The sequence below is a fragment of the Stenella coeruleoalba genome, assembly GCF_951394435.1.
Source record: "Stenella coeruleoalba genome assembly, chromosome: 5".
In the NCBI taxonomy this organism is placed as follows: Eukaryota; Metazoa; Chordata; class Mammalia; order Artiodactyla; family Delphinidae; genus Stenella; species Stenella coeruleoalba.
The window spans coordinates 67,449,525-67,475,865 of record NC_137150.1 but is presented as its reverse complement, the minus strand read 5'-3'; the positions used below and the strand labels follow the sequence as shown (position 1 = coordinate 67,475,865).

Sequence of the window (26,341 nt, the reverse complement as noted above, 5' to 3'; positions counted from 1 at the left end):
ACAAAGAAGAGAAAGGGAAATTTCTCCCAGCAGCCTCAGGAGCAGTTGATTAAATCTCCACAATCAATCTCCTTGCATCTGTGGAATACCTGAATAGAAAATAAATCATCCCAAAACTGAGGTGGTGGACTTTGGTAGCAACTGTATACTTGGGGTTTGCTTTCTTGCTTTATTTTTTGTATATATATATATTTTCCTTTTTCTCTTTTTGTGAGTGTGTATATGTATGCTTCTTTGTGTGATTTTGTCTGTATAGCTTTGCTTTTACCATTTGTCCTACGGGTCTGTCTGTCCATTTTTTTTTTTTTTTTAGTAGAGTTTTTAGTGCTTGTTACCATTGGTGGATTTGTTTATTGGTTGGTTGCTCTCTTTTTTCTTTTTTTTTATAACTTTAATAATTAATTTTTTTATTTTAATAACTGCATTATATTTTATTTTTTTTTCATTCTTTCTTTTTACTTTTTCTCCCTTTTCTTCTGAGCCATGTCACTGACAGGGTCTTAGTGTTCCAGCCAGGTGTCAGGCCTGAGCCTCGGGGATGGGAGAGCCAAGTTCAGGACACTGGACTACCAGCGACCTCCTGGCCCCACATAATATCAATCAGCAAGAGCTCTCCCAGGAATATCCATCTCAATGCTAAGACCCAGCTCCACTCAATCAACAGCAAGCTCCAGTGCTGCACACCCCAAGCCAAACAACTAGCAAGACAGGAACACAACCCCACCCATTAGCAGAAAGGCTGCCTAAAATCATAATAAGGCCACAGACACCCCAAAACACACCACCAAACATGGACCTGCCCACCAGAAAGACAAGATCCAGCCTCATCCACCATAACACAGGCACTAGTCCCCTCCAACAGGAAGCCTACACAACCCACAGAACCAACCTTAACCACTGAGGGCAGACAACAAAAACAACGGGAACAATGAACCTGCAGCCTGCAAAAAGGACACCCCAAACAGAGTAAGTTAAACAAAATGAGAAGACAGAGAAACACACAGCAGTTGAAGGAGCAAGGTAAAAACCCACCAGACCAGACAAATGAAGAGAAAATAGGCAGTCTACTTGAAAAAGAATTCAGAGTAATGATAGTAAAGATGGTCCAAAATCTTGGAAATATAATGGAGAAAATACAAGAAATGTTTAACAAGGACCGAGAAGAACTAAAGAGCAAACAAACAATGATGAACAACACAATAAGAGAAATGAAAAATTCTCTAGAAGGAATCCATAGCAGAATAACTGAGGAAGAAGAACAGATAAGTGACCTGGAATATAAAATAGTGGAAAAAACTACTGCAGAACAGAATAAAGAAAAAAGAATGAAAAGAACTGAGCACAGTCTAAGAACCTCTGGGACAACATTAAATGCACCATCATTCAAATTATAGGGGTTCCAGAAGAAGAAGAGAAAAAGAAAGGCACTGAGAAAATATTTGGAGAGATTATAGTCGTAAACTTCCCTAATATGGGAAAGGAAATAGTCAATCAAGTCCTGGAAGCTCAGAGAGTCCCATACAGGATAAATTCAAGGAGAAACACGCCAGGACATGTATTAATCAAACTAACAGAAATTAAGTACAAAGAAAAAATATTAAAAGCATCAAGGGAAAAGCAACAAATAACATACAAGGGAATCCCCATAAGGTTAACAGCTGATCTTTCAGCAGAAACTCTGTAGGCCAGAAGGGTGTGGCAGGACATATTTAAAGTGATGAAAGGGAAAAACCTACAACCAAGATTACTCTACCCACCAAGGATCTCATGCAGATTCAATGGAGAAATTAAAATCTTTGCAGACAAGTAAAAGCAAAGAGAATTCAGCACCACGAAACCAGCTTTAAAACAAATGTTAAAGGAACTTCTCTAGACAGAAACACAAGAGAAGGAAAAGATCCACAATACCAAACTCAAAACAATTAAGAAAATGGAAATAAGAACATACATATTGATAACTACCTTAAATGTAAATGGATTAAATGCTCCAACCAAAAGACATACACTGGCTAATTAAAAAAAAAAAAAAAAACAAGACCTGTATATATGCTGTCTACAAGAGAACCACTTCAGACCTAGGGACACATACAGACTGAAAGTGAGGGGATGGAAAACAGATATCCCATACAAATGGAAATCAAAAGAAAGCTGAAGTAACAATTCTCATATCAGACAAAATAGACTTTTAAACAAAGAGTATTACAGGAGACACAGAAGGACACTACATAATGATCAAGGGATCAATCCAAGAAGAAGATATTAAAATTGTTACTATTTAAGCACACAACATAGGAGCACCTCAATACAAAAGGCAAATGCTAACAGCCAAAAAAGGGGAAATTGACAATAACACAGTCATAGTAGGGGAATTTAACATCCCACTTTCACCAATGGACAGATCATCCAAAATGAAAATAAATAAGGAAACACAAGCTTTAAATGACACATTAAACAAGATGGACTTAATTGATATTTATAGGACATTCCATCCAAAAACAACAGAATACACTTCTTCTCAAGTGCTCATGGAATATTGTCCAGGATAGATCATATCATGTGTCACAAATCAAGCCCTGGTAAATTTAAGAAAATTGAAATAGTAGCAAGTATTTTTTCCAACCACACCTCTATGAGACTAGATATCAATTACAGGAAAAAATATGTAAAAAATACAAACACATGGAGGTTAAACAATATGCTACTAAATAACCAAGAGATCACTGAAGAAATCATAGAGGAAATCAAAAAATACCTAGAAACAAATGACAATGAAAACACAAAGACCCAAAACATATGGGATGCAGCAAAAGCAGTTCCAAGAGAGAAGTTTATAGCAATGAAATCCTACCTCAAGAAACAAGAAAAATCTCAAATAAACAACCTAACTTTACACCGAAAGAAATTAGAGAAAGAAGAACAGAAAAAACCCAAAGTTAGCAGAAAGAAACAAATCATAGAGATCATATCAGAAATAAATGAAAAATATCTTAAGGAAACAATAGTAAACATCAGTAAAACTAAAAGTTGTTTCTTTGAGAAGATAACAAAATCGATAAACCATTAACCAGACTCATCAAGGAAAAAAGGGAGAGCACTCAAATCAATAGAATTAGAAATGAAAAACGGGAAGTGACAACCAACACTGCAGAAATATAAAGGGTCATGAGAGATTACTATAAGCAGCTATATGCCAATAAAGTAGACAACCTGGAAGAAATGGACAAATTCTTAGAAAAGCACAACCTTCCGAGACTGAACCAGGAGGAAATAGAAAATATAAACAGACCAATCACAAGCACTGAAATTGAAACTGTGATTAAAAATCTTCCAACAAACAAAACCCAGGACCAGATAGCTTCACAGGTGAATTCTAGCAAGCATTTAGAGAAAAGCTAACACCTATCTTTCTCAAATTCTTCCAAAAAATTACAGAGGAAGGAACACTCCCAAACTCATTCTACGAGACCACCATCACCCTGATACCAAAACTGGACAAAGATGTCACAAAAAAAGAAAACTACAGGTCAATATCACTGATGAACATAGATGCAAAATATATCAACAAAATATTAGCAAACAGAATACAACAGCACATTGAAAGGATCATACAACGTGATGAAGTGGGGTTTATCCCAGGAATGCAAGGATTCTTTAATATATGCAAATCAATCAATGTGATAAACCATATTAACAAATCGAAGGATAAAAAACATATGATAATCTCAATAGATGCAGAAAAAGCTTTCGAGAAAATTCAGCACACATTTATGAAAAAAACCCTCCAGAAAGTAGTTATAGAGGGAATCTACCTCAACATAGTAAAGGCCATATATGAAAAACCCACAGCCAGCATCATTCTCAATGGTGAAAAACTGAAACCATTTCCACTAAGATCAGAAACAACACAAGGTTGTCCACTCTCACCACTATTATTCAACATAGTTTTGGAATTTTTAGCCACAGGAATCAGAGAAGAAAAAGAAATAAAAGGAATCCAAATTGGAAAAGAAGAAGTAAAACTGTGACTGTCTGCAGATGACATGATACTATACATAGAGAATCCTAAAGAATGTATGAGAAAACTAGTAGAGCTAGTCAATGAATTTGGTATAGTAGCAGGATACAAAATTAATGCACAGAAATCACTTGCATTCCTATACACTAATGATGACAAATCTGAAAGAGAAGTTAAGGAAACACTCCCATTTACCATTGCAACAAAAAGAATAAAATATCTAGGAATAAACGTACCTAAGGAGGCAAAAGACCTGTATACAGAAAACTATGACACTGATGAAAGATATTATAGATGATACAAACAGATGGAGAGATATACCATGTTCTCAGATTGGAAGAATCAACATTGTGAAAATGTCTCTACTACCCAAAGCAATCTACAGATTCAATGCAATCCCTATCAAACTACCACTGGCATTTTTCAGAGAACTAGAGAAAAAAATTTCACAATTTGTATGGAAAAACAAAAGACCTCAAATAGCCAAAGCAATCTTGAGAAAGAAAAACGGAGCTGGAGGAATCAGGTGCCCTGGCTTTAGACTATACTACAAAGCTATAGTAATCAAGACAGTATGGTACTGGCACAAAAACAGAAAGATAGGTCAATGGAACAGGATGGAAAGCCCAGAGATAAACCCATGTAAATATGGTCACCTTATCTTTGATAAAGGAGGCAAGAATGTACAATGGAGAAAAGACAGCCTCTTCAATAAGTGGTGCTGGGAAAACTGGACAGGTACATGTAAAAGTATGAGATTAGAACACTTCCTAACACCATACACAAAAATAAACTCAAAATTGATTAAAGACCTAAATGTAAGACCAGACACTATAAAACTCTTACAGGAAAACATAGGGAGAACACTCTGTGACATAAATCACAAAAAGACCCTTTTGACCCACCTCACAGAGAAATAGAAATAAAAACAAAAATAAACAAATGGGACCTAATGAAACTTAAAAGCTTTTGCACAGCAAAGGAAACCATAAATAAGACAAAAAGGCAACTCTCAGAATGGGAGAAAATATTTGCAAATGAAGCAACTGACAAAGGATTAATCTCCAAAATATACAATCAGCTATTGCAGCTCAAAATCAGAAAGCAAACAACCCAATCCAAAAATGGGCAGAAGACCTAAATAGACATTTCTCCAAAAAAGCTATACAGATTTCCAGCAAACAAATGAAAGGATGCTCAACATCGTTAATCATTAGAGAAATGTAAATCAAAACTACAATGAGGTATCACCTCACACCATCGAATGGCCATCATCAAAAAATCTACAAACAATAAATGTTGGAGAAGGTGTGGAGAAAAGGGAACCCTCTTGCACTGTTGGTGGGAATGTAAATTGATAGAGCCACTATGGAGAACAGTATGGAGTTTCCTTAAAAACTAAAAATAGAACTACCATATGACCCAGCAATCCCACTACTGGGTATATGTACCTGAGAAAAACATAATTCAAAAAGATACATGTACCACAATGTTCATTGCAGCTCTATATAAAATAGCCAGGACATGGAAGCAACATAAGTGTCCATCAACAGATGAATGGATATAGAAGACATGGCACATATATAAAATGGAATATTACTCAGCCATAAAAAGAAATGAAATTGATTTACCTGTATTGAGGTGGATGGACCTAGAGACTGTCATTCAGAGTGAAGCAAGTCAGAAAGAGAAAAACAAATACCATATGCTAACACATATACATGGAATCTAAAAAATCAAAAATGGTCTGAAGAACCTAGGGTTAGGACAGGAATAAAGATGCAGATGTAGAGAATGGACTTGAGGACATGGGGAGGGGGAAGGGTAAGCTGGGATGAAGTGAGAGAGTGGAATTTACATATATACCCTACCAAATGTAAAATAGATAGCTAGTGGGAAGCAGCATATAGCACAGGGAGATCAGCTTAGTGCTTTGTGACCACCTAGAGGGGTGGGATAGTGAGGGTGGGATGGAGACATAAGAGGGAGGGGATATGGGGATATATGTATACATATAGCTGATTCATTTTGTTTTACAGCAGAAACTAACACACCATTGTAAAGCAATTATACTCCAATAACGATGTTAAAAAAATAGAATAAAATGGTAGTTGAAATAAATCTCTATGTGTATTTTAATTCATTTCTGAACTCTATTCTGTTCCATCTATCTTTTTGTTTACGTGTGTCAGTACCAATTTTTATGCTTTTATAATGTCTTAATATATAGTAGTTTAGTGCCTCTTTAGTTCTTTTTCAGAACTTCCTTTGACATTTTTGGTAACTTTTTTGTTGGCAGTTGTGTTGGAGTTCTTTCATTTATATATATATTGAAATACACTCTGTTTAAAAGTAAGCTGCAATTATTATGAGACAGGGGAAAGCTTTATGTCCAAGGTTGGGTTACACCTGGGACTGAAAATAATGTTTTGGAAAAGAAGAGCAAAGAGGACCAACAAAGGGAAGGAAACATAAATTTTCCAAAAAAAAAATCTACAAAACAAACAAACAAACAACCCAGAAGTACCCTGGAATAAAAACATGCAGTTGAATGTTGTAAGTTATTTCAGCAGCCAGCTAGTTTTGCAGGTCAGCATGTATTACCCTGGCTTTTAAGGATTTGAGAAACATTATCAGTGTTCTGAGCTTAAACTGAAATCCTTGAACTTTCAGTACCTGTGAGCTTGCACCTAAAATTCCAGCTCCTGGCAGGCACTTTACCAGTCACAAGGAGCCAGCATTAATGAGTGCCCCGGCATGAAGCAGAACTTATTGAGAAGCTAACACGTTCTGAGAAAGACGGAGATAAACACAGACAGCAAACCACTATCTTTGAGCCTCTTGTCCTTTAAGTTATGTCGAGATCCAGACTTCTAAGTGTCACTTCGATGGTCTCAAAAACAGGAATCTTGTGTTTGCCACTATTCCAGGTAACCATCTCTCTTTCTGGGAAAAGATTTTCAAAGCTACTACTCTAAGGATCTGATTTGTTATAGATTTGTGGTTTGGGTAACAATGACTCCGACAGTTAGAAGATTTCCTTTAAGAATGTGTTACCAGAATCTTAGGGCATTATATATATTGGTTAAACATACAGATAACAAAATGGTTTATGACCTTAGTCCTATGTCTTCTTTATTTAGTTCTATTGCTATTGAAATATGATGTGATTAATATTTTTTTAACTTTGTTATGCTGTAAAATTTTTAAAAATCAGAAGTGTTATTGACATAAAATGCTGTGGCAGGATTAATTTAAGGTATGTTTACTGTTGCCCAAAGCCATACTTGAGGCTCAACAGTTTTTCAGTGCTGAACAGTGCAGACAGAACCATCTTAGAGTCTATTTTGATTCCTCTGCTCTAGTATCTCATTCTGATTTATCCCTGCATTTCTGTATCTGTGTTTCTTGAATGCAGTGTATCTGAAATATTTAGGTATGAAATATATTAAGACTTCACTCCCCATTTTTTGATAACTGTGAAGTCTTACATTGGAAGTGAGGTGGTAATAATGTAACACTGTGTACTTCTTGCTAGGGTTTCAAGGAAGTGACTTGAAAGTGAAATGCTGGCTTTATTTGTTTATCTGTTAAGCTGGATCCTAAATGATTTCATCTGCTCATAAATAAACTTTCTTTATGGACAAAATTTGAACGTTCATTTTCCTGTCAGTTAGTATGCAAGTCTATTTGCAGCATTCTAGCAAAAGAGAGTGCAACTCATTTTCTGTGCTTATAAATTGTTCATTACCACGCTCTCTGATGGCCAATTCATGACTCCATCTGCAACTCCACAAATCTCTTTGCCCAGACAAACTTGGTGGAATAAATATGAGGTGCTGAAGAAGATGAGTTTGGGATTAAGGGAAAGAAAACCTATCTCATGCAAAATTTCCAAGTCTATGATTTTAAATTTTGTAACTTCTTACTTGTATTGATATTTGTATGTAGGGCCCAGGAAAATAAATACTTCACAGACCTCATCAACACAGTGTTTAGGGCTACATATAAATAATATTCAACAATTTTTCTCATTGTACATGAAAATGGTCTCAGTTCAAGAGAAAGACAAACCTATAAGCAAGTCCTCTGGACAGGAGCACTTTCTTTCCTCTGTGACATGAGTTATTGTAACCTATAAGGCTCGACACAGAGGATAAGAAAATTGTGTTAGAATACTTACGGTTTGGGTCTTTTAAAACAAAGCAATCAAGGTTATTAGTTTTCCCCTCTTCTTTGATAAAAAGAAAAATGTAAATCTCAACAGGAATGTCAATGGATCGTAGGTTGACCTTAGCCTTAGAGCAGGTTAAAATCACTCCCGCCTTCGTTCATGTATTTAATATCCACTAACGCTAAGGGAATGGACTTCAGTTTTCATGTAGGGAACTTGATTCCTTTGCGTGAAAATAATATTCACAAGTAATGAAACTCCTTCCTCTAGCTAAAATGTGAAAACAAAGAAAAATGCAAGGTGCACAAAAGCTCTTTAGATAAAGCAAAATCTGCCTATAGAAAAAACAAAGTGTTTTCACACCCACCTATGGCGGTGTGTAGGATAGGAATCTGGCTCCCAGTATATATCTCCTGTCACTGCTGAGCTGGAGAATCTACCCAGAGATTTTTTTCAATTACAATTCTTTGCACCAATAGACTCTGCTGTGGAGCTTTTAATTAAAACAGAAAAACAAGCAAAAAAATTATCTAGGCACTGTATTAAAGGATTAGACATGAAATGTTTGGATTTCATTGTTCTAAACATGTGTTTCAGTTGGTGCTATCGGACTCACCATGTGAAGAAAATGAAATGTAAGTAAATAGCAAGAGGCTCTATGGTTCTATTCAGCATTTTCAAAATTCAAAGAATAAAAATGTCTCAAGTCATTTGAGAAACCCCAACTGAGTTTCAAACGATCATTATAATCATGCAAGAAAAATAAAAAGTAAATTGCTTTTAAATGCAAATGGCTCAGTTTTTCTAAAAGCAGAAAAGATGCACTTTCATTGTGATCAGTTTTGTTAAATAAATAAGGGGCCTAGTTGATTTCTAGGTATTTTTGCTCACTGCATTCTCCACACTTGAAGTTTTAAGTGTCCTTAAAGTTCATGAAAGAATCATGACTTCCTCTATGACTCCATCCACCTGTGTAACTCACAGGGATGATGGGAGACAGTTTTCTGGGTAATCTGGTTTCAAATATAAGCAAACTACCAAAGATCTAACCTGTATTATGTGTACCTTTCAAAGTGCTTTTGATATGTTATGTGAATAATTGACACTATTTTCTCACTTTTCGTACTGTAGGCTTAATTCTTCTCAGAATTCTATTCGGGAGATGGGGAGAAGGTGCCATTAATAGAGCTGCTGATGATTAACGATAACTGTAATGTACTGAGACTTTGTGCAAGTGTCAGAAAGCACTTCTGCCAAGCCCTATCTTCTCCTGGGAGCAGCCCTCACTGCCAGCTAGCTGTTTTTATCATTGACTGTTACCCTCAAGACCGGGGTCTCCGGGCATTGTCTCCAGATTATGAGGCCATGCTGGGTGGGCTGCTTTCCTTGGCCCTGGAATCCTTCACCTATTTCTGATGGATCATCCCATTATTGATCATCTGCTTATTAAATGTGTGCCATTCTTTCAGCTACTGCATGGCTCTCCATTGCGTTTCTTTGCCTTGATTTTGGACTTGCTTTTTCCTCTGTCTTCTGGTGTTGGTGACATAATGGACTTTTGACTATTGTTGTGCTTACCTAACTTTGGACCTCATGGCTGTCTCATCTTGCCCTTTTGTCTTCTGCCTTTGACCCAGAATAATAGAATAAAGAAATTCATAATTGGAAAGGATCAGAAATGTTGAATCTAATTCCCCAATCAACATGACAGGAGAATATGGTATTGAGGAACTTTATAAGCTAACTTTAGAGTCACTGAGGCTACTGGCCTTTTTTTTGGGTGAAGAAATTGAGGCCCAAAGAGAGTAACAAATTAATTGCAGGACTTAAATTAGTACTTAGGTACAAATTTTTGGCTACATCATTTTGCATGTAAATGTCTGTTATATTAGTCATTATTTAATATCATTGCTTTTGAATAAAAACAAGAAACCACCTCAAATATAATGCAAATTAACAGAAAATTAAGACAGAAAAGGTAAGAAAGTGGCTGATTTTGTGGAGAGTTCATATAAGGTAAGTAAATGTATTGAAGGCAGACACAATATTTCAAATATTTTGCCAACACAGGAAGGTGTTTGTGGGATCTATTATTAGTTCTATTTACATTTTCTTTCCAGCACAAGACTAATTTTTTTCTGCTCTAACCCGATCAATTTATTTATTTATTTTAACATCTTTATTGGAGTATAATTGCTTTACAATGGTGTGTTAGTTTCTGCTGTATAACAAAGTGAATCAGCTATATGTATACATATATCCCCATACCTCCTCCCTCTTGCGTCTCCCTCCCACCCTCCCTATCCCACCCCTCTAGGTGGTCACAAAGCATGGAGCTGATCTCCCTGTGCTATGCGGCTGCCAATCAATTTATTTTTATAACTGCATTTTTAGTATAAAGAATGCATTGCTAGACTTTTTGTGTATAATTTAGATATTATAAGTAATTTAGTGTATGAAATCAAACACATCAGAGTCCCTCTGAAAAATTACACCTTTAATCTTTTCTCTTCCCCAGAAATAACCACGTACACTGATGTACATGTATGTACATAAATAGGGTATCTTACAAAACATAAATAAAATCATACACATCTGGGATTCTGTAAATTAATTGCATTAATACATTGCTGATGATAGTCTACCATATTACCTGGCTTGGGGAAGCTAAGTATTTTGTTCAAGAGTAAACAAGTAAAAGGCAGAGCTTGCATCTGGGCCTATGACTGATTCCTGAGCCTGGGATTTTCACTACAAATCCACACTGCATGTCCAATATTTAGATAAAATTACACACCTGGTGAAATACCTAGGGGTACACAATCCAACCATCCTTTTGGGTACTGTACAATTTACCCACCCCAGATTAATTAGGTCAGGCCACTGGTCTCCGGATGATATGATTTGGCACCTGTCCCTCCCCCAAATTATTGTAGCTGAATTGCATTCCGGCTTCTGTTAAGAGTAATTTTTACAGAAAGGACCCATGAAATTTATTATTGCATTTATTCTAAGAGTACTGTGGGAAACGTTGCTCCTGTTGTTAAAGACAGCCTCTTTATGAAGCCCCATAGTTTGAATTTGTCTGTCATTTCTATAGCTGGAATAGTTGTGCATTTGGTGAATAATGCTGCCTGTTTTTGTTCATTTTACAGGATACTATGTAACCAGTTCTTTCTTTCATCCTATTAATTGCTAGAAAGCTTAGATTTACTACATTCAGTTTACAAACTGATCTCACTTTTGGCTTATTCTCTTTGTCTGCTACTCTCTGTGCTCTCATTTCTAATTTTTTTTTGTATTTTTAATATTTTCTTAAAGCATTTTGGAACACAGAATATTGAATCCATTCAGACAGTAGTCCACATAGTAATATGAGGCTAGAGATGAATTTTCCTCTCCCCAGTTACAATGCTGCATAGTGGTAAGAGACATGAACTCCACAGCCAGACCATTTGGGTTTAAAGCCTGCCTCTGCCACTTCCGCCATCTTATCATGAACAAGTTACTTAATCTCTTTATGACTGAATTGTCTCAACTATAAAGTGAGGATTATAATAGTGTGACCCCACTTTATAGCATTTTAAGTTTGAAAGTGAGTTAATTCACATGAAGTTATACAACTGGTTTAGAAGAATGCCCAGCACAGGAAATTATGGATAATTCTAGTAGAGGAGCCAATGAAACAACTTTGCACTCTTCTTCTATTTATCCAAGTAATGAATTTGCAGTTAATCTTAGGTCCACAGATTCTCAGCACTGAGAAAAAACAATTAAGATCAACTAGTTTAACCATCCCTATAGAGCAGGAATTATCTCCATACATCAAAGTAGGGCACTGGTTGTTCTGGAAGGGACGGAAATTATCTCCTTCGACACCTACTTCTAGAGAGCTCTGATTATTGGAAATGTCTTCCTTAAACGTTATAGTCAGCTCTCACTTCTCCTGGATTTCTTTTCTATCTTTTTGGCATCCCCATCCCAATTTGATCAAGCATAAGTAAATCTCTGAGTAAATAACTTTTTCTACACTGAAGATCTTGCACCTAAAATTTAAATATTTAAAATACTGATATTGTTCAGACACTTTTAATTTTTTTTAAGAACTCAAAAAATTTCTGTTTAAAAACTGAACTTGTAAAAGACATGGAAACAATGGTGAAGAAGGAGGCACATGGAGTCAGAAGACCTCTATTCTAGTTTAAGTTCTTTGGTCAGGTAGTGACCTCCCATTTCCTTTCCCACTGTGAGTGTCTGTTGCACAGTGTGCAAAATCCTAAAGGTGAAATAAATGATCCTAAAGGAGCCTGCAGTTGTGAAATTGTATGACCACTTTGCATTTCTCCAGCTAACTGCTTCCTGGCCATTTTATTGCATATCAGTAACTTCACCAGTGTGTGCACAGGGTCAGAAAAAGGAAGTAAAGTAAATAAGTTTAGATAATTGTTAGCACTTAAAAATATTGAGTGGCTCAATAAGAGCCACTCAATAATTGACACTTATTGAGTGTCAAAAAGAAATGACATAAGGTAGTTAATATTTAGAATTGACATTTTAATAAGTATATGGTCTATTTTTAAATGTAAAGGAGAGAAGCAGAGATTTATATATGGAGGAAGATAAAGCAATCCATACTTTTTTCTGGTCATAAGCTTAGATTTCAAGACTCAAAACCAAGAACCTTGAGCTGTTTTATTGAGCCAGGACACCAGGAGTATTTCTCTACATACATCTTTAAATTGGGATACTACATTTTAAAGATTTTTTGCATTTATAATATACTATGTAAAAATTTTATGACTACAAAAGTGATATATGTACATTATAAAAATTCAAAGAATATAGAAATACTGAAAATATGAAGTGCCTCACAATACCATCTTCAGGAGAAGCAAGCATTGTTAGTAATTTGGTATATATGTATACATACTAACTGTATAATACCTATGTAGTGAAATCATTGTATTTACATAAAAGAAAATATACAAAGTAGAATTGAGCTCTCTGTATTATTTTGTTTAATTATAAATATAAATCTATATTCTCTTTGATGAATGGATAATATTCCTTTATAAGGATGTTCCATTAATTATCTTTATAATCCTTTATTGATGATCACTTGTTTTAGGATGTTTTTGAAATTTATACTTCAGCTGCCATTTTCCCCCCTGCCATTTGTACCTATATACTTGGCTAAACCCTCTAGGTGCACACACACAAAAAAGTCTTGTCGTCTGGGTGACTGACGTTTGTCTTAAATGTTTGTGGTAAAATTTTCAAGTTGATACTTCACATATGTTAAAAAGTCATTTCTGACTAGTATAATAATAAACATGACACACTGCTTCCTTAGAGATGCTGAGAGCAATAAATTAGCTGACATTTAAAAATGCTTTCAAGCTGAAAAGTACTAAGTATTATTTTAACAATGGCCGAAGAAGACATGATTAAGTACAGCTCTATCTCAGAAGTTTATCAGGCTGTGATGAACGGTTTTCCACTATTTAATGCTAGAATACTTTAACAGCGGCCCATACACTAAGGTGTGAAAAAAGTCCATCAGCTGACATACATTTAGTGCCCGTGTCTGATATAGTGAGGGACTCTGGAATGAATAGCACTTGAGTGTCTATCCCTGGGGAGTTAAACCTCCTGAAAATTACACTGTGAACTTTGTTTTTGTGTCATCTTTTTAACCTAAACCCAGGAATGACTGAGTTGTGCCTAGATACAAAAATGGTTTAACCATCCTAATGGAAGATCGACTTCTAACTCCTTGGTAAATGGTATGTGTGACCACACACACCCATTTTACTTTTATTCTAATTTTTTTCTCCAACCAGTCTACAGGCCTGGTTTAGTAATATCTTCCTTACCAAGATATTAAAGGATAATAGAGATTATGAAATTTCCCTGGAGAATTCGCATTTTGAAAAACTTTAGGTCTCTGAATAAACAGAATACTGCAATGGTTATCTGCCTAATGCCTAACACCTATGACATGTTAGCCCTGAAAAGATAGTCACTACCTTCTCAATGCACAACAGTATTCGTAACTCTAGAATCAAGCCTATTACAGTGCAATTATCTGCTTACATATCTGACAGTTTCACATTTACCTGTATTCTCAGTGCCTTAAATGAAGTGGACATCCAGTAAACATTTGTGTAATTATGGGGGGTGCAGTGGATAGGTGATTGTTGAGGAAATAAGTGTGGTCAGAACAAATACTACGGTCCAGAAGAATAATCCTTGTCCCTCTAGAGGTCCAGCACTAACTGCTCTTCCTTTATTACCAGGTGCACAAACTATAAAGATCAGTACACAAATGGCTGGTATATCTGGTAAGGACACCCTTAATTTGTGTTATAAAACCTTTAGTGGTATATGACACTCCTTTTCCTAAATAATTGAGATAGAATATGAAATCATAGAGCATAAGAAAACTTTAGGGACCATGTGGATCAACAGAAACATCACTTTCAGGTTGTTGGCCAGTGTTTACTTAAACACTTCCTATGACAGGGAACGAACTTTTTTTTTTCCTTTGCGGTACGTGGGCCTCGCACTGTTGTGGCCTCACCCATTGCGGAGCACAGGCTCCAGACGCGCAGGCTCAGCAGCCATGGCTCACGGGCCTAGCCGCTCCGCGGCATGTGGGATCTTCCCGGACTGGGGCACGAACCTGTGTCCCCTGCATCAGCAGGCGGACTCTCAACCACTGTGCCACCAGGGAAGCCCAGGAACTTACTATTTTTAAGAATAATAGTTTATTCCCAAGTTGGATATTTTTAAAGGTGAAATCATTGTTCTTTATCTTGAAATCTCCCAAAATGACTCCTCCACTGATTTTAGTTCTGACCCTAAAAGCCATTCAGAATATTACAAAAAAGGATTGTTATAACTTCCTAAATCTTGGCTTCTGTATTTTCAAAACTAAACATCACCAGTTCTCTCAATTAGATGGTTAGCTTCTCAAAGAGAGAGACCCTGTCTTGTCAACCTGTGAATCCCCAGCTCCAACATCTAAAATCTATTTGGTCGCTTTACGTACTAGTTGAATGAATGGATGGATGGCTGAATGGAAGGAATAATGGATGAATGAGTTAAGGAATCAAGATGCTGCTCTTTTGAACCACTGTCCAATTTCTAAAGAGAAAACAGTTAAGATTACCTGGCAAGACTGACCCCCTGTAAGCTCAGTGAACATTCCAGAGTCAGTGAAAATGTATGAGTGGTGGTGGGGGATTGCTTAAGGAATTTGGCCTCCCAGATTGTTTGTATCCAGTCTTGTTGAGTTTTTGCCCCTTTCCGGGAAGTAGCAGGAGCTCTTAACTTCCCAGAATGCTCCACCTCACTCCTCCCTTTCTTCTTCTGGCATAAGGTTCGTGCTGCTGATTTTCCTGGTGGCTCTTCTCTGTGGAGCAGTGCTCTTCTGCCTCCAGTGCTGGCTGAGGAAACTCCAAAATGGTCCCCGAAGACGCACCATGGCTGTTTTTGCTGTTGGAGACTTGGACCCTGTTTATGGTAAGCTGTCTACACACTTCTAGACTTCCTCTCTGGAAACCTTATAGTTTTGTGTGGGTTGAAAATCTAATCTATGAAAAGCAGATTTGTAAACATAGAACGAGACATGGTTTATTGAAGACTCAAAGGCATGCACTGGGGAGAGAGTCTGAATGAGAAAACTTCAGAAGAAAAAGACCCCAAAAGAAAAAAAAAAAATGTGTCCTGGGGAAGTGACTCAGAGTTGAGTATGGGGATAGAACCTAAACATGTCATTCAGTCAACAAGCAGAAGGGAAAAGATACACAGGGCTGGACACTCCAAGTAAATGGTAAGGTTTAGGGTACAGAAGAGCATCTCTGGGATTTTAATATCCATCTATCCTACCCCGTGTTCATAGTCTCATTTACAAAGTTCTCCATGACTCACTTACCTGCAGTAATGTTGAACAACAATTTACACATTGTCTGCTGCCACTGCAGAGCCTGAAATACTGGAATTGGACAGGCGAGTGTCAATACTCATGTCCTTTCTCCCAGACATATTGGCAGCATCCTGATCTTGTCTGCTCCCAAACCCCACCCCCCAAACCATGCCTTTCCTATTATTTTCCAGTCTGCATTAAGAGGTATGAAAAGGAGGAAAGTATGGTCTTGAGTTATGTGTAATTGCTAGCCTCAGCTGTAAATAGAAAAATGACAATTTTCTGATTTCTGGGAAGTGACAATTGATAGTTTATTTCTTCATGTTAAGCAGTGTCCTCATCCAGAGACCATCTGTTATGAAACTTTCCTGTTAAGGCACTGCACTATATACTACAGTTGCCTCAAGAGTGCTTGGTAGAGATTAACAGCTGCCCTTCAGAAATTTGGATCAGCATAAGATTTTCAACAGAGCAGGACATGTCCTGGAAAAACTAACAGCTAAATAGGAAGTGGGGTAAAAATAAACTAAAAAGTTTTAATATCAAAATTCAGTACTTTTTTTTTGCGGTACGCGGGCCTCTCACGGTTGCGGCCTCTCCCGTTGCGGAGCACAGGCTCTGGACGCGCAGGCTTAGCAGCCATGGCTCACGGGCCCAGCCGCTCCGTGGCATGTGGGATCTTCCTGGACCGGGGCATGAACCCGTGTCCCCTGCATCAGCAGGCGGACACTCAACCACGGCACCACCAGGGAAGTCCATCTGTGTTGTAACATTAGTAAGGATAATGATTAAATCATTATTTAACCATTATTTAATCATTATTTAACCATTAAGATAGGATAACCATTAAGATGGGAACTACTATTGTAAATAAAAGAAAATGCATCGTACTCTTAGCATAGTACAGTTCTTGCTATATAGTAATAATACTAATACTATTATCACTACTAATAATAGTGACAATCAATTTTAATGTGTGTCAGGCTTTGTTTTAAGCACTTTACATTCATTTAGCCTTGTTTTTATGGATGTAGATACCATCACTAGATTTTAATGGCACAGCAGCAAACTGAGGTGTAAAAATATTGTGTAATAACCTAGGAGTAGATTATTCAATTAAATAAATAACCCCTTAAGAAAAGTGTTGAACCAGGAGGTGAGACTTATATTCTAAATATGGCCCCACCCTTCACATATTATAATAATATTTGAATTATTATATTATGGAAATTCATGATTTGAAATAAATAGAATGCACTCCAAAGTAATAATTTTGAGTAATCTACATATGGATTCCAGTGAAGCAGCTATTGCCTGATATGTAACTACTCGTGGAATCATTTTGATAATTGTGGCATGTTCTTTGGAATCTTCTCAATGGTATTGGATCTTAATCCTTTAAGAAAGAGATCAGCACATTTTTTATATTAAAGGCCAAAATATGTTTGACTTTGCAAGCGTGTGGGGATGACTCACTTCTGCAATTATAGTAGAAAAAGCAGCAAGAGACAATATGCAAATGAATGGACATGTTTGTGCTATTTCAATTTAATATACAAAAACAGTCAAAGGGCCAGATTTAGTTTAAGGGTGTAGTTTCTTTTTTAAAGGTGAATTTATGGTTGTTATTATTGTTTTGGGAAGAAGAAACCAAGTCATTCCCAGAAAGGTAAAGACCCCTGTGAATAAAAGAAAAAAATATAAAGAGAGAAATGGCTATAAAATATTACTGTTGATTTCCTGTGTGACTCAAAAACAGTCTTTCAAGCCAATACTAATAGAAGACTTCCCAAAGAACTATTGGAATAAGTGCATGATCTCTCAAGGTGATCAGTTTCAGGAAGAAAATGTTTGTTTTTTGATATATAATGACTTGTAGTGTGCATAATCTAAAGTCAAGAGCTTTGATTTCAAAATTTAAAATTTGAGAATGCCTTTCATTTATTGCATGTGTATACTTTAATTGAAAACTTCACAACTTGATATTTTTACTATTCATCATAGAGATGTTGAAATTAATTAATTGTGTGAGTTGCAGTTTACAGAGCATACATATAAAATAATGAAGTTCAGAGGTAATACTTTAATGTTTCTAGTGATATTTGCATATCTCATGATGGAAGCATTAGCTAAAATGCCATTAGTGTTTACAGGAATCTTGTCTTCTGATCTTCCAAAAGGGATATTTCTTCTGGTTTCAGCTGTTAAGTTGTAGGTGCTTCTTTATGGCTTAGTCAATGATGGTCTAATCGGTTCATGAGAGCAAATTTTCTTGGTGTAATGACTAAACTATCGTGGCAGAGAGTGATATGGTTGTAAATTTTTTCTCAAGGGAACAAACAATTTTCTGTTGCTCCAGTGATCCAAGAAATGCCAGATTTTATTAGGCAGTTCATGTGCTTCTGTTTTATGCTGACTAGAAAGATTATATCTCCACCTTTCTCTTTCCAGGGACAGAAGCAGCTGTGAATCCAACTGGAATTGGAATGCACCTTCAAACTCAAAATCCTGAATTGTATCATGTTCCATGTTTTGGTGCTTTAGGCCCCCCACCTCCATATGAAAAAATTCTAAAATCAAGCCGATTTTAGATCTGGATGATTAATTGAAACTCAGAAATATTTTTAATTCCAAAACATAAAATTTAAGAACAGTTCTTTCATTTAGTGGGAATTCCTAGAGATCAATTAATGTAGTCTAAAAAGGACAAATAGACAAAAGCATGAATGTAGGAAAAGAATTTGGAACATGGAGATGTTACCGTAGTAAATTAGTGGACTCTTGGTATGTCACTGCTGCTTTATACTTTTATGCTCCTAATCAAGTTTCTCCATGTACTCAAATAGGCAGTACTTAACTCAAGGAGTTGCTTCCATTAAGTTTAGGATTTTGCTGTCGTACACATCACAAATTTTTCTGCCTCAATCTCTATTTTAATTTGACCTCTTCCCTAGTATGGAGTCAATAAAGTTATCATAGTTTAACAGTGACCCAAATAGAGATGCATACATGTCCAGACCCAGAACCAGAAAGAGAATATTTGAATTAGGGTGAGGGGAGAGAGTAGGAAGAAGGACCATTTGGAGTTGAAGGGTGAAGGATGAATGAAGAGGAAGACTAAAAGTTCAAGGAGTTGTATGTCACAGCCTGAGAAGGGAGAACGTGTTGATTGAAGCTGAAGGAGACTACTTAAACTGTGAGGCACATGTAATCCCACAGTGTGGAGAAGCAGAGGCTCCCATTTTATATGAGTGAGTGCAGACTCCAGAGCCCAAGACCAGTGCCTCAAGACTTGGCATTTCTTAGCAAACCATGGTAAGAACGCTTGGCACAGATATCAGTATTCCCATTGAGGACTCTAACTACAGAAGTAGCAGTGAGATATCATCAAGTGACATTTTTGCAGTGGCCATGAGCAAGGGGTCCAGGAAAAGACATCCGTGGCAGACGCCATATGGTTTTTGTTGAACAGAATGGTTGACATCTTCACTTGTTAGTCTAATATACCTTTCAAATTTAACTTTGACCAAGCTTATCTCCTAATATCTTCCCAAACATGTTTATCCAAACCTTCCCTATCTTAATTGATGGTAATAGCAAGCTTCCAGGTGCTCAGACCAAATAACTTGAGCCTTGAGTTTTCCGTTTATGTGACTTCCTACATCAGGAAATGCCTTAGCTTGGCTCTACCTTCAGAATAGTTCTAGATTCTAAACATTTCTTACGCCATCTCTGGTGTGAGCCGTGTACTGTCAGTTCTTCCCTGGATTACTGTAATAGCATCTAAACGGGTCTGTTTGCTCCCAGCTTTGCCCTCCTATATTCTATTTCCAACACAGTAACTAGAGTAGGATTCTTATAGCATAAGGAGGATCATGTTCCTTAACTAAACTCCAATGACAACATATCTCACTCAGAAAATGACAAAAGTCTTTGACACATGGCCCTAGAGGACCCATATGCCTCGCAGTTCTCCCTTCTAGTGACTCTCACCCTTACTCATTTGCTCCAGGAACCCTGCCCTCAAACCTGCCAGGCTGTACCCAACCCCCATCTGACCTTTCCAGCCTTAGCGCTTTCTGTTCCTTTGCCTGCAAAACTCTTCTCCCGGATATCAACATTGCTTCACGCCTTCACCTCCTGTAAGTCTTTGTTTGAATGTCACTTTTTCAGTGAGGTCTGCCCTGATTACCCTACTTTACATTGCAATTTCTCCCAACCCTGGCACTTTCACCTCCTTGTCTCAGGTACACTACTCTTTTTCCCATAACATCTATTGTCTTCTACTTATCATCTTCTACTATACTGCATAGTAAAATTCGCTTTATAATCTGCTGTCAGCCTTCCCTTGCTAGAACATAAATCCATGAAGGAGGGATCTTTGTATTATACACTAATTTATATCCCAAGCCCCTAAAGCAGCCTGGAACTTAGTATGTATTCAACCAATTTTATAAGTAAAGCTCACTAGTTCTCAAAAGTTCCAAAAATAACTGGATGGGAATTTGACGGGAATGAAGCCTTACAAAAGTGACTGTGACTAAGAGCCAGGGACAACTGACAATGCTGTATAACTTTAAGTTATACATGGTAGATTGAACATATCCATTCTCTTCTTAAACCCATGAAGATTATAGTAAAGGAGTAAAAGGGCTTTTTAATTCACAAGAACAAAGAGAGTGGCAAGAAGATGATGAAGAAAATTAGCAACAAGTTTTAGTACATGGAAAGATGTCTAAGATAGGTAAAGATAGATAAATCATAACTGACTGGGGTTTCAAGTTTCTCCGCTATGCTAAAGGACCTATGGAAAGAAACTGAGAATAATCAAGCAAATTCCTGCTGTACCAATGCAGAAATGCCCAAGAGTTAGAGGCAAGAGAGGTGAAGAGAATTTTGGGAATGATGATGAACTTCATCTACAGGAAGATAGCATTGAAGCAGCCCAGAGAAGAGCCAGTTCCAATCAGAACATGACAGTGAATAGCTATAGGAGAATAAGAGGTAAGATTAAGGAAAAAATCTGTAATGAAAGGTGGTGATAAACTAACGATTGGTAAATGGAAAGTGAAGAAACTGAAAAAACAAGGTGATTATAAATCTATGAAAAACAAAAGTTGGATTAACCACCCAAATGGTTACGTTGTGAATAATGTAAATAATTGATGTTGAATTATAAAATGAGGGTTATTCATATTGACAGTGTAGGCAGAGGAGGAAAGTTTGCATGAGGGTTAGGATTAGAAAGTAAATCCTAATCTCAGATTTTGTGGAATCAATGAATAATACCTAAATTTTTTAAAAAATCAAGAAATAGTAGTAAAGTACATCATGTGGAAATATCTGAAACAAAATGCCAAAGAGTTGAAAATTATTTCCTCAAGAAATAGTATTTGGAGATAATGCTGTGTGAGAACAGGTAGAGCAGAGATGTGTTGATTTTCATCATGAGCCTGTAGTACTATTTGACTTTTAAAACTAAATGCAAGTGTTACTTTAATAAAAATGAAGTTAAATAAATAAAGGTTTGGCAGATTTATACTTTGCAGTTGCAAACAAACAGAGAAAATCATATCACAAGGAAAAAAGTTAAACATAAGTGTCTTTAGGTGGTGGAGCTATGGGTGATTTTATTTTTTATTCACTTTTTTGGATTTTTCTAATTAATAACATGTGTACATTACTTTTATAATTGAAAATCTCAGCAAAATTCTGTTTTAAAAAAGCACAAAACACTGCCTTCATTTAATAGATGAGAAAAATGGGCTTTGGAAATATAATTGACTACTCAAGGTACATAGCTAAGTAGTGTGAGACAAAACTAGAGACTATTTTGATCTTTTAATTCCTGCCGCAAGTATTTTTTCACTATGATCTTTTATCTTCAAAAGTGGTTATAGAAATTAACATCGGAGCATGTGGGTTATAATTACATTTATTTCAAATATGTAAGTCTAACGAAAGAGATTTTGGTCATATCCTATAAGCTACGTATGTTAAAATTCATTCCAGTTACAGAACAGGCAGCAGTTATAATTAACACATAGAAAAGTATAAGCACATCTGGAAACAGGGCTAGTGATTCAGCAGCTGGAGTTTGATGAAGACATTAGTGAAAGTCAGGGTTGAAGCCGTCAGAATTCATTTTTAAGTGACTTGCATGTGCCAGTGCAAGTCTAACCAAAGTTCATGCTTGGTGTGTGGTTGGTTGGTTTACATTTGGGGGCTGCAGAAGAAGTGAGGAGAATAGGCTGTAAGCAGTTGGGTAGGGTTGACAGAAAATAGTTTGTTTTCAGAGAAATTTTCTGACAAAGATTTTTTATCGAATATCACGGGTCACATTTTAATTTAATGTCTTAGAATACTTACTGAATGACTGCTGTATGTCAAATATTGTTCAAGGTTCTGGATGTATTTCTCCGATAAACTTCGTTAGTATTATTTTTCATGATACTAGAGTTTCCACTACTTTAATTTGACCTCCAGACAGAGACTTGAAAGTTCCATAGCAAGTGCCCTTTATGGTCCACTGAAAACTACTTCAAATAACAAAATGATAAAACTAATTTGGGTTATAAGATTATCATGATATCTAAAATAGAAAAAAGAAAAGAAACCTGTGTTCCTTTCTGTCATCTCATTTCTGAAAATCTTTGCCTGCATCTTAGTTCATCAGTAAGTCATTAAAATTCAATTTAACCTGGAATCTCAGATTTTAATTTTGATAGGACTAGATTTTCTTATTCTTCCCATGTTAAAGAGCATTCATTTTTTAAAAGGAGGTTTGTCTTACTGCTGAAGGGTGTAGCTTTTTCTTTGAATGTCCAGCAGAGGGCATGAAAGCCTACCCATGATTCTAGCCCAATGGCTAGATTTGATTTAATGGCTAAAGGGAAACCATGAAGCTAGGTTTTTGACACACTCTAGCAGAATGGAATAATAATGAGGTTCACATTTGCAAAGAGGCATTTAGTACTTTAGCTCTTGTTGCTCACAATGAAGCTGAGCGCCAGGTGAGACACCTGCCATCAGAGAGTCTAGAAAATTTGAAATGTACTTCTGAGGGTGACACTTGTAAGTTTGAGTTGCCTAAAAAGGCAAGGTAATTTGTGTATATGCTCCTTATGTGGTCTATGACACCTACAGCACTGACCCTATAGGTCTAGTCTATTACTTTTCTACCTGACCATGAGTTCCCCTTTAATTTTCAGTTTTGTAATTCCAATTTGTTTCATTTGTGTTAGGAGCACAACTTTTATAAAAGACAACTATAAAATTCAGTATCTTTCATGGAAATGAAATAGAGCTAGGATAAGACTGAATAGCATTCAGCTGGACAATGAAATGAAACTCAACCAGAATATTATATTTAAGGCAAAATGTGAAATACTTCAGGTTTGAATAAGAGAAAATGACACCATGAAAATGTGTTGACTATAAGGCTCCACTTTCAATAGAGAAAGATTTTTTTAATCAGAACAAGGAAAGGAAATAGAGTATACATTCCAAAGGAATCTTTCACTTTTAAATCCATTTTGCTTTGTGATTTTGTACAAAATAACAATACAAGCTTTTTTCTTCCTGCTTAATACTACGTCTTGGAAAAATAGTATATATTTTTTTGTTATATTACTAAATGTAGTTCTGGGAAAATGAAATGAAAGTAATGTCCTTTTACAAAATGATATAATTTGGTGATAAACAAAATGTAATTTATATTTGCGCATTTGGAAATAGTTATTTTTCCCCTTCTAAAATTATGCCAGCCTAGATCTATCTGATTCATGAAGCAAGTAATGTATATCAATCAAGATGTCAAATTTTTATATTAGTAAGATGAAAAATGGTATTGCTCAGAAGCACTGAAATTATCAAAGAATTCAGGTGTCTTAGTTTCATTCTCATGTTTATTGAGGAAAAGTTTCCTCTTTGGAAAATCTGTTTATGGAATGCAGTAAGCAAAACTTAGAGAATTTCCCTTTCACTAGTAATTAATATAATTTTGTCTCTCTTTATATTTAATAAATTGTCAACTTTAACTTTTTTCATCGAATATGAAACCTGAATTCATCTGTCAATTCAGATTATTCTCTCATTTATGTATCTAAATATGGATAAATTTATACTGTTAAAGAGCCTTAGGTACCACTGACTAATTGCGTTTTAGATTTAGAAGGTCTGGAGCTATTATTTTTTCATGAAGAGTATTGAGAGACACAAAATAAGAAAGCCTAGGGACTGATTTTAAACAATCAGTGGACGATTGCATGCTTACCTGGTACCATGTGGAATGCTTGTCACCTGTGACATGGCCAACAAAATAGATTGATGCTATATGAGGAGAGTTGGATGAAGGGTTGGGAGGCCAATCTCTCAAGGATACCAAAACATTACTGAGGTTCTAAGGTCTTTCTGGAGATAAGGGGTTTTTTTTAAGGAGAGTTTGTGGTTGAAAGGAATGCTTTGATAAGCTGTGTAAGCCAGTCAAAGGACACACTCAAGTAACAATAGATGGTAACTAAAAAGGGTAAGTCTGTGTAACCCCAGGAACTCTGCTTTGCTGTTTAAGCTTTAAGTGTTTGGGACCAAAACTAAACTGTGTAAGGCTTCAGAGGAGAGTTTTTCTACTTTATAAATACAGTTTTACTATAAATTTATTAGCATAAGGAGAGGATTCCACTAAGAAGGAAACAAGAATTGACATATGCTCAGAACAACCAGTACTGGAACATTTACTCCATGTGATTAAGCCTCCACTGTGTTCTTAGCCTCCAATTTTTATTTTCCAATAATGCATTTTATTCTTAGTTTCCTTCACCTTTATTTTGTCTGTTTTAGACAAGGTTTTCTAACTGCTTCAGTTGCTGCTATATTAACCAAATTAGCTTATTTTGTTTTTATTTACTAAACTTGAAGCTTTTCCCTTCACCAGTAAAATAAAGCCTCCCTCTGATTTCCTCCTCTAATCAATACTTCTTGCTCCATAGTTTTAGAAAACAAAGGCACTGTATAATTTAGTTTAAATTTAGTAAAAGGAAAAGACATTTTTCAGACAATTGGAACAAAATAGACATTGGGAAGAATGATATTAAGGATTTGTTGTTTATGTTGTTGACTGTGATAATGGTATTGTAGTTACATTGTTAAAAAGTCTTTATCTGGGCTTCCCTGGTGGCGCAGTGGTTGAGAGTCCGCCTGCCAATGCAGGGGACACGGGTTCGTGCCCCGATCCGGGAAGATCCTACATGCCGTGAAGCGGCTGGGCCCGTGAGCCATGGCCGCTGAGCCTGCGCGTCTGAATCCTGTGCTCCGCAGCGGGAGAGGCCACAACAGTGAGAGGCCCGCGTACCGCAAAAAAAAAAAAAAAAAAAAAAAAAAAATCTTTATCTGTTTTATATATATATATATAAAATAAGGTATTTATGAGTGAAATGATTTGATTTCTGAGATCTATTTTAAATAACCAAATAAATACTCTTATTTTCTTAGTTTCTGGCTCTGGAGAAAGCCTATAGGTTGAATTTGAGCATATGCCCATTTTTCACTTGCTAACTCTAATTCTAGCCTGTGGCTCTACTTTGCCTGAGCAATGAAACTTAATAAACTACTGAACCTTTTGCTTAGCATATATTTTATTTTAAGGATATTACGTTGATTAGCCCATTGTATACCAAAATTCAGTCAGCCAAATATGGACTTACCCATTTTTGATAACCCAAAAAGCATTTTTACTTATTTTTATTCAATGTATTTTAAAATCAACTCAGTTTCAAACTTAAATGTATTTAAATGAAAAGTTCAAATTGTATTCTAAGTGGAAAACATGTTTTTTCATATCCACATAAAAATAAATAGACGGCTGTAAAATAAAAATATTCAGTGTACCACCTAAAAATATTTCAAATGCCATGGGTAGGAAGTATAACACACTTTGAGAAAATAAATACATGTTTTGAAATTGGGAATAGATCATAGCAAGGCAGTAAAAACAATAAAAAAATAATTTCCATCTGCAGAAATAAATATTCAAACAATTAGTGATTATTTTTTAAAGTTTATCAACTGTACTCAATTTAGTTAAATAAATGCAAATCAAAACAATAATATGATATCATTTTTTTAACCCATAAAAGTGGTAACAATATTAAATGTTGCTAATGTTGGCCAGGATATGAGGAAACAAGCCTTTTTATATACCACTGGGAGAAGTGTGAATTAGCAT

At 36.0% G+C, this 26,341-nt stretch overlaps 1 protein-coding gene across 1 annotated transcript; it reads left to right on the top strand.

The window, feature by feature from the left end:
- Positions 1-6,805: 6,805 nt before the first annotated feature.
- TMEM207 (transmembrane protein 207) lies at positions 6,806-18,710 on the top strand (the record flags this gene model as incomplete). Its single annotated transcript, XM_079922912.1, has 5 exons — positions 6,806-6,945; positions 8,787-8,824; positions 14,489-14,533; positions 15,574-15,716; positions 18,571-18,710. The coding sequence occupies exons 1-5, from the start codon at positions 6,871-6,873 to the stop codon at positions 18,708-18,710; spliced, it is 441 nt and encodes a 146-aa protein (XP_079779038.1). The 5' UTR covers positions 6,806-6,870.
- Positions 18,711-26,341: the final 7,631 nt, after the last annotated feature.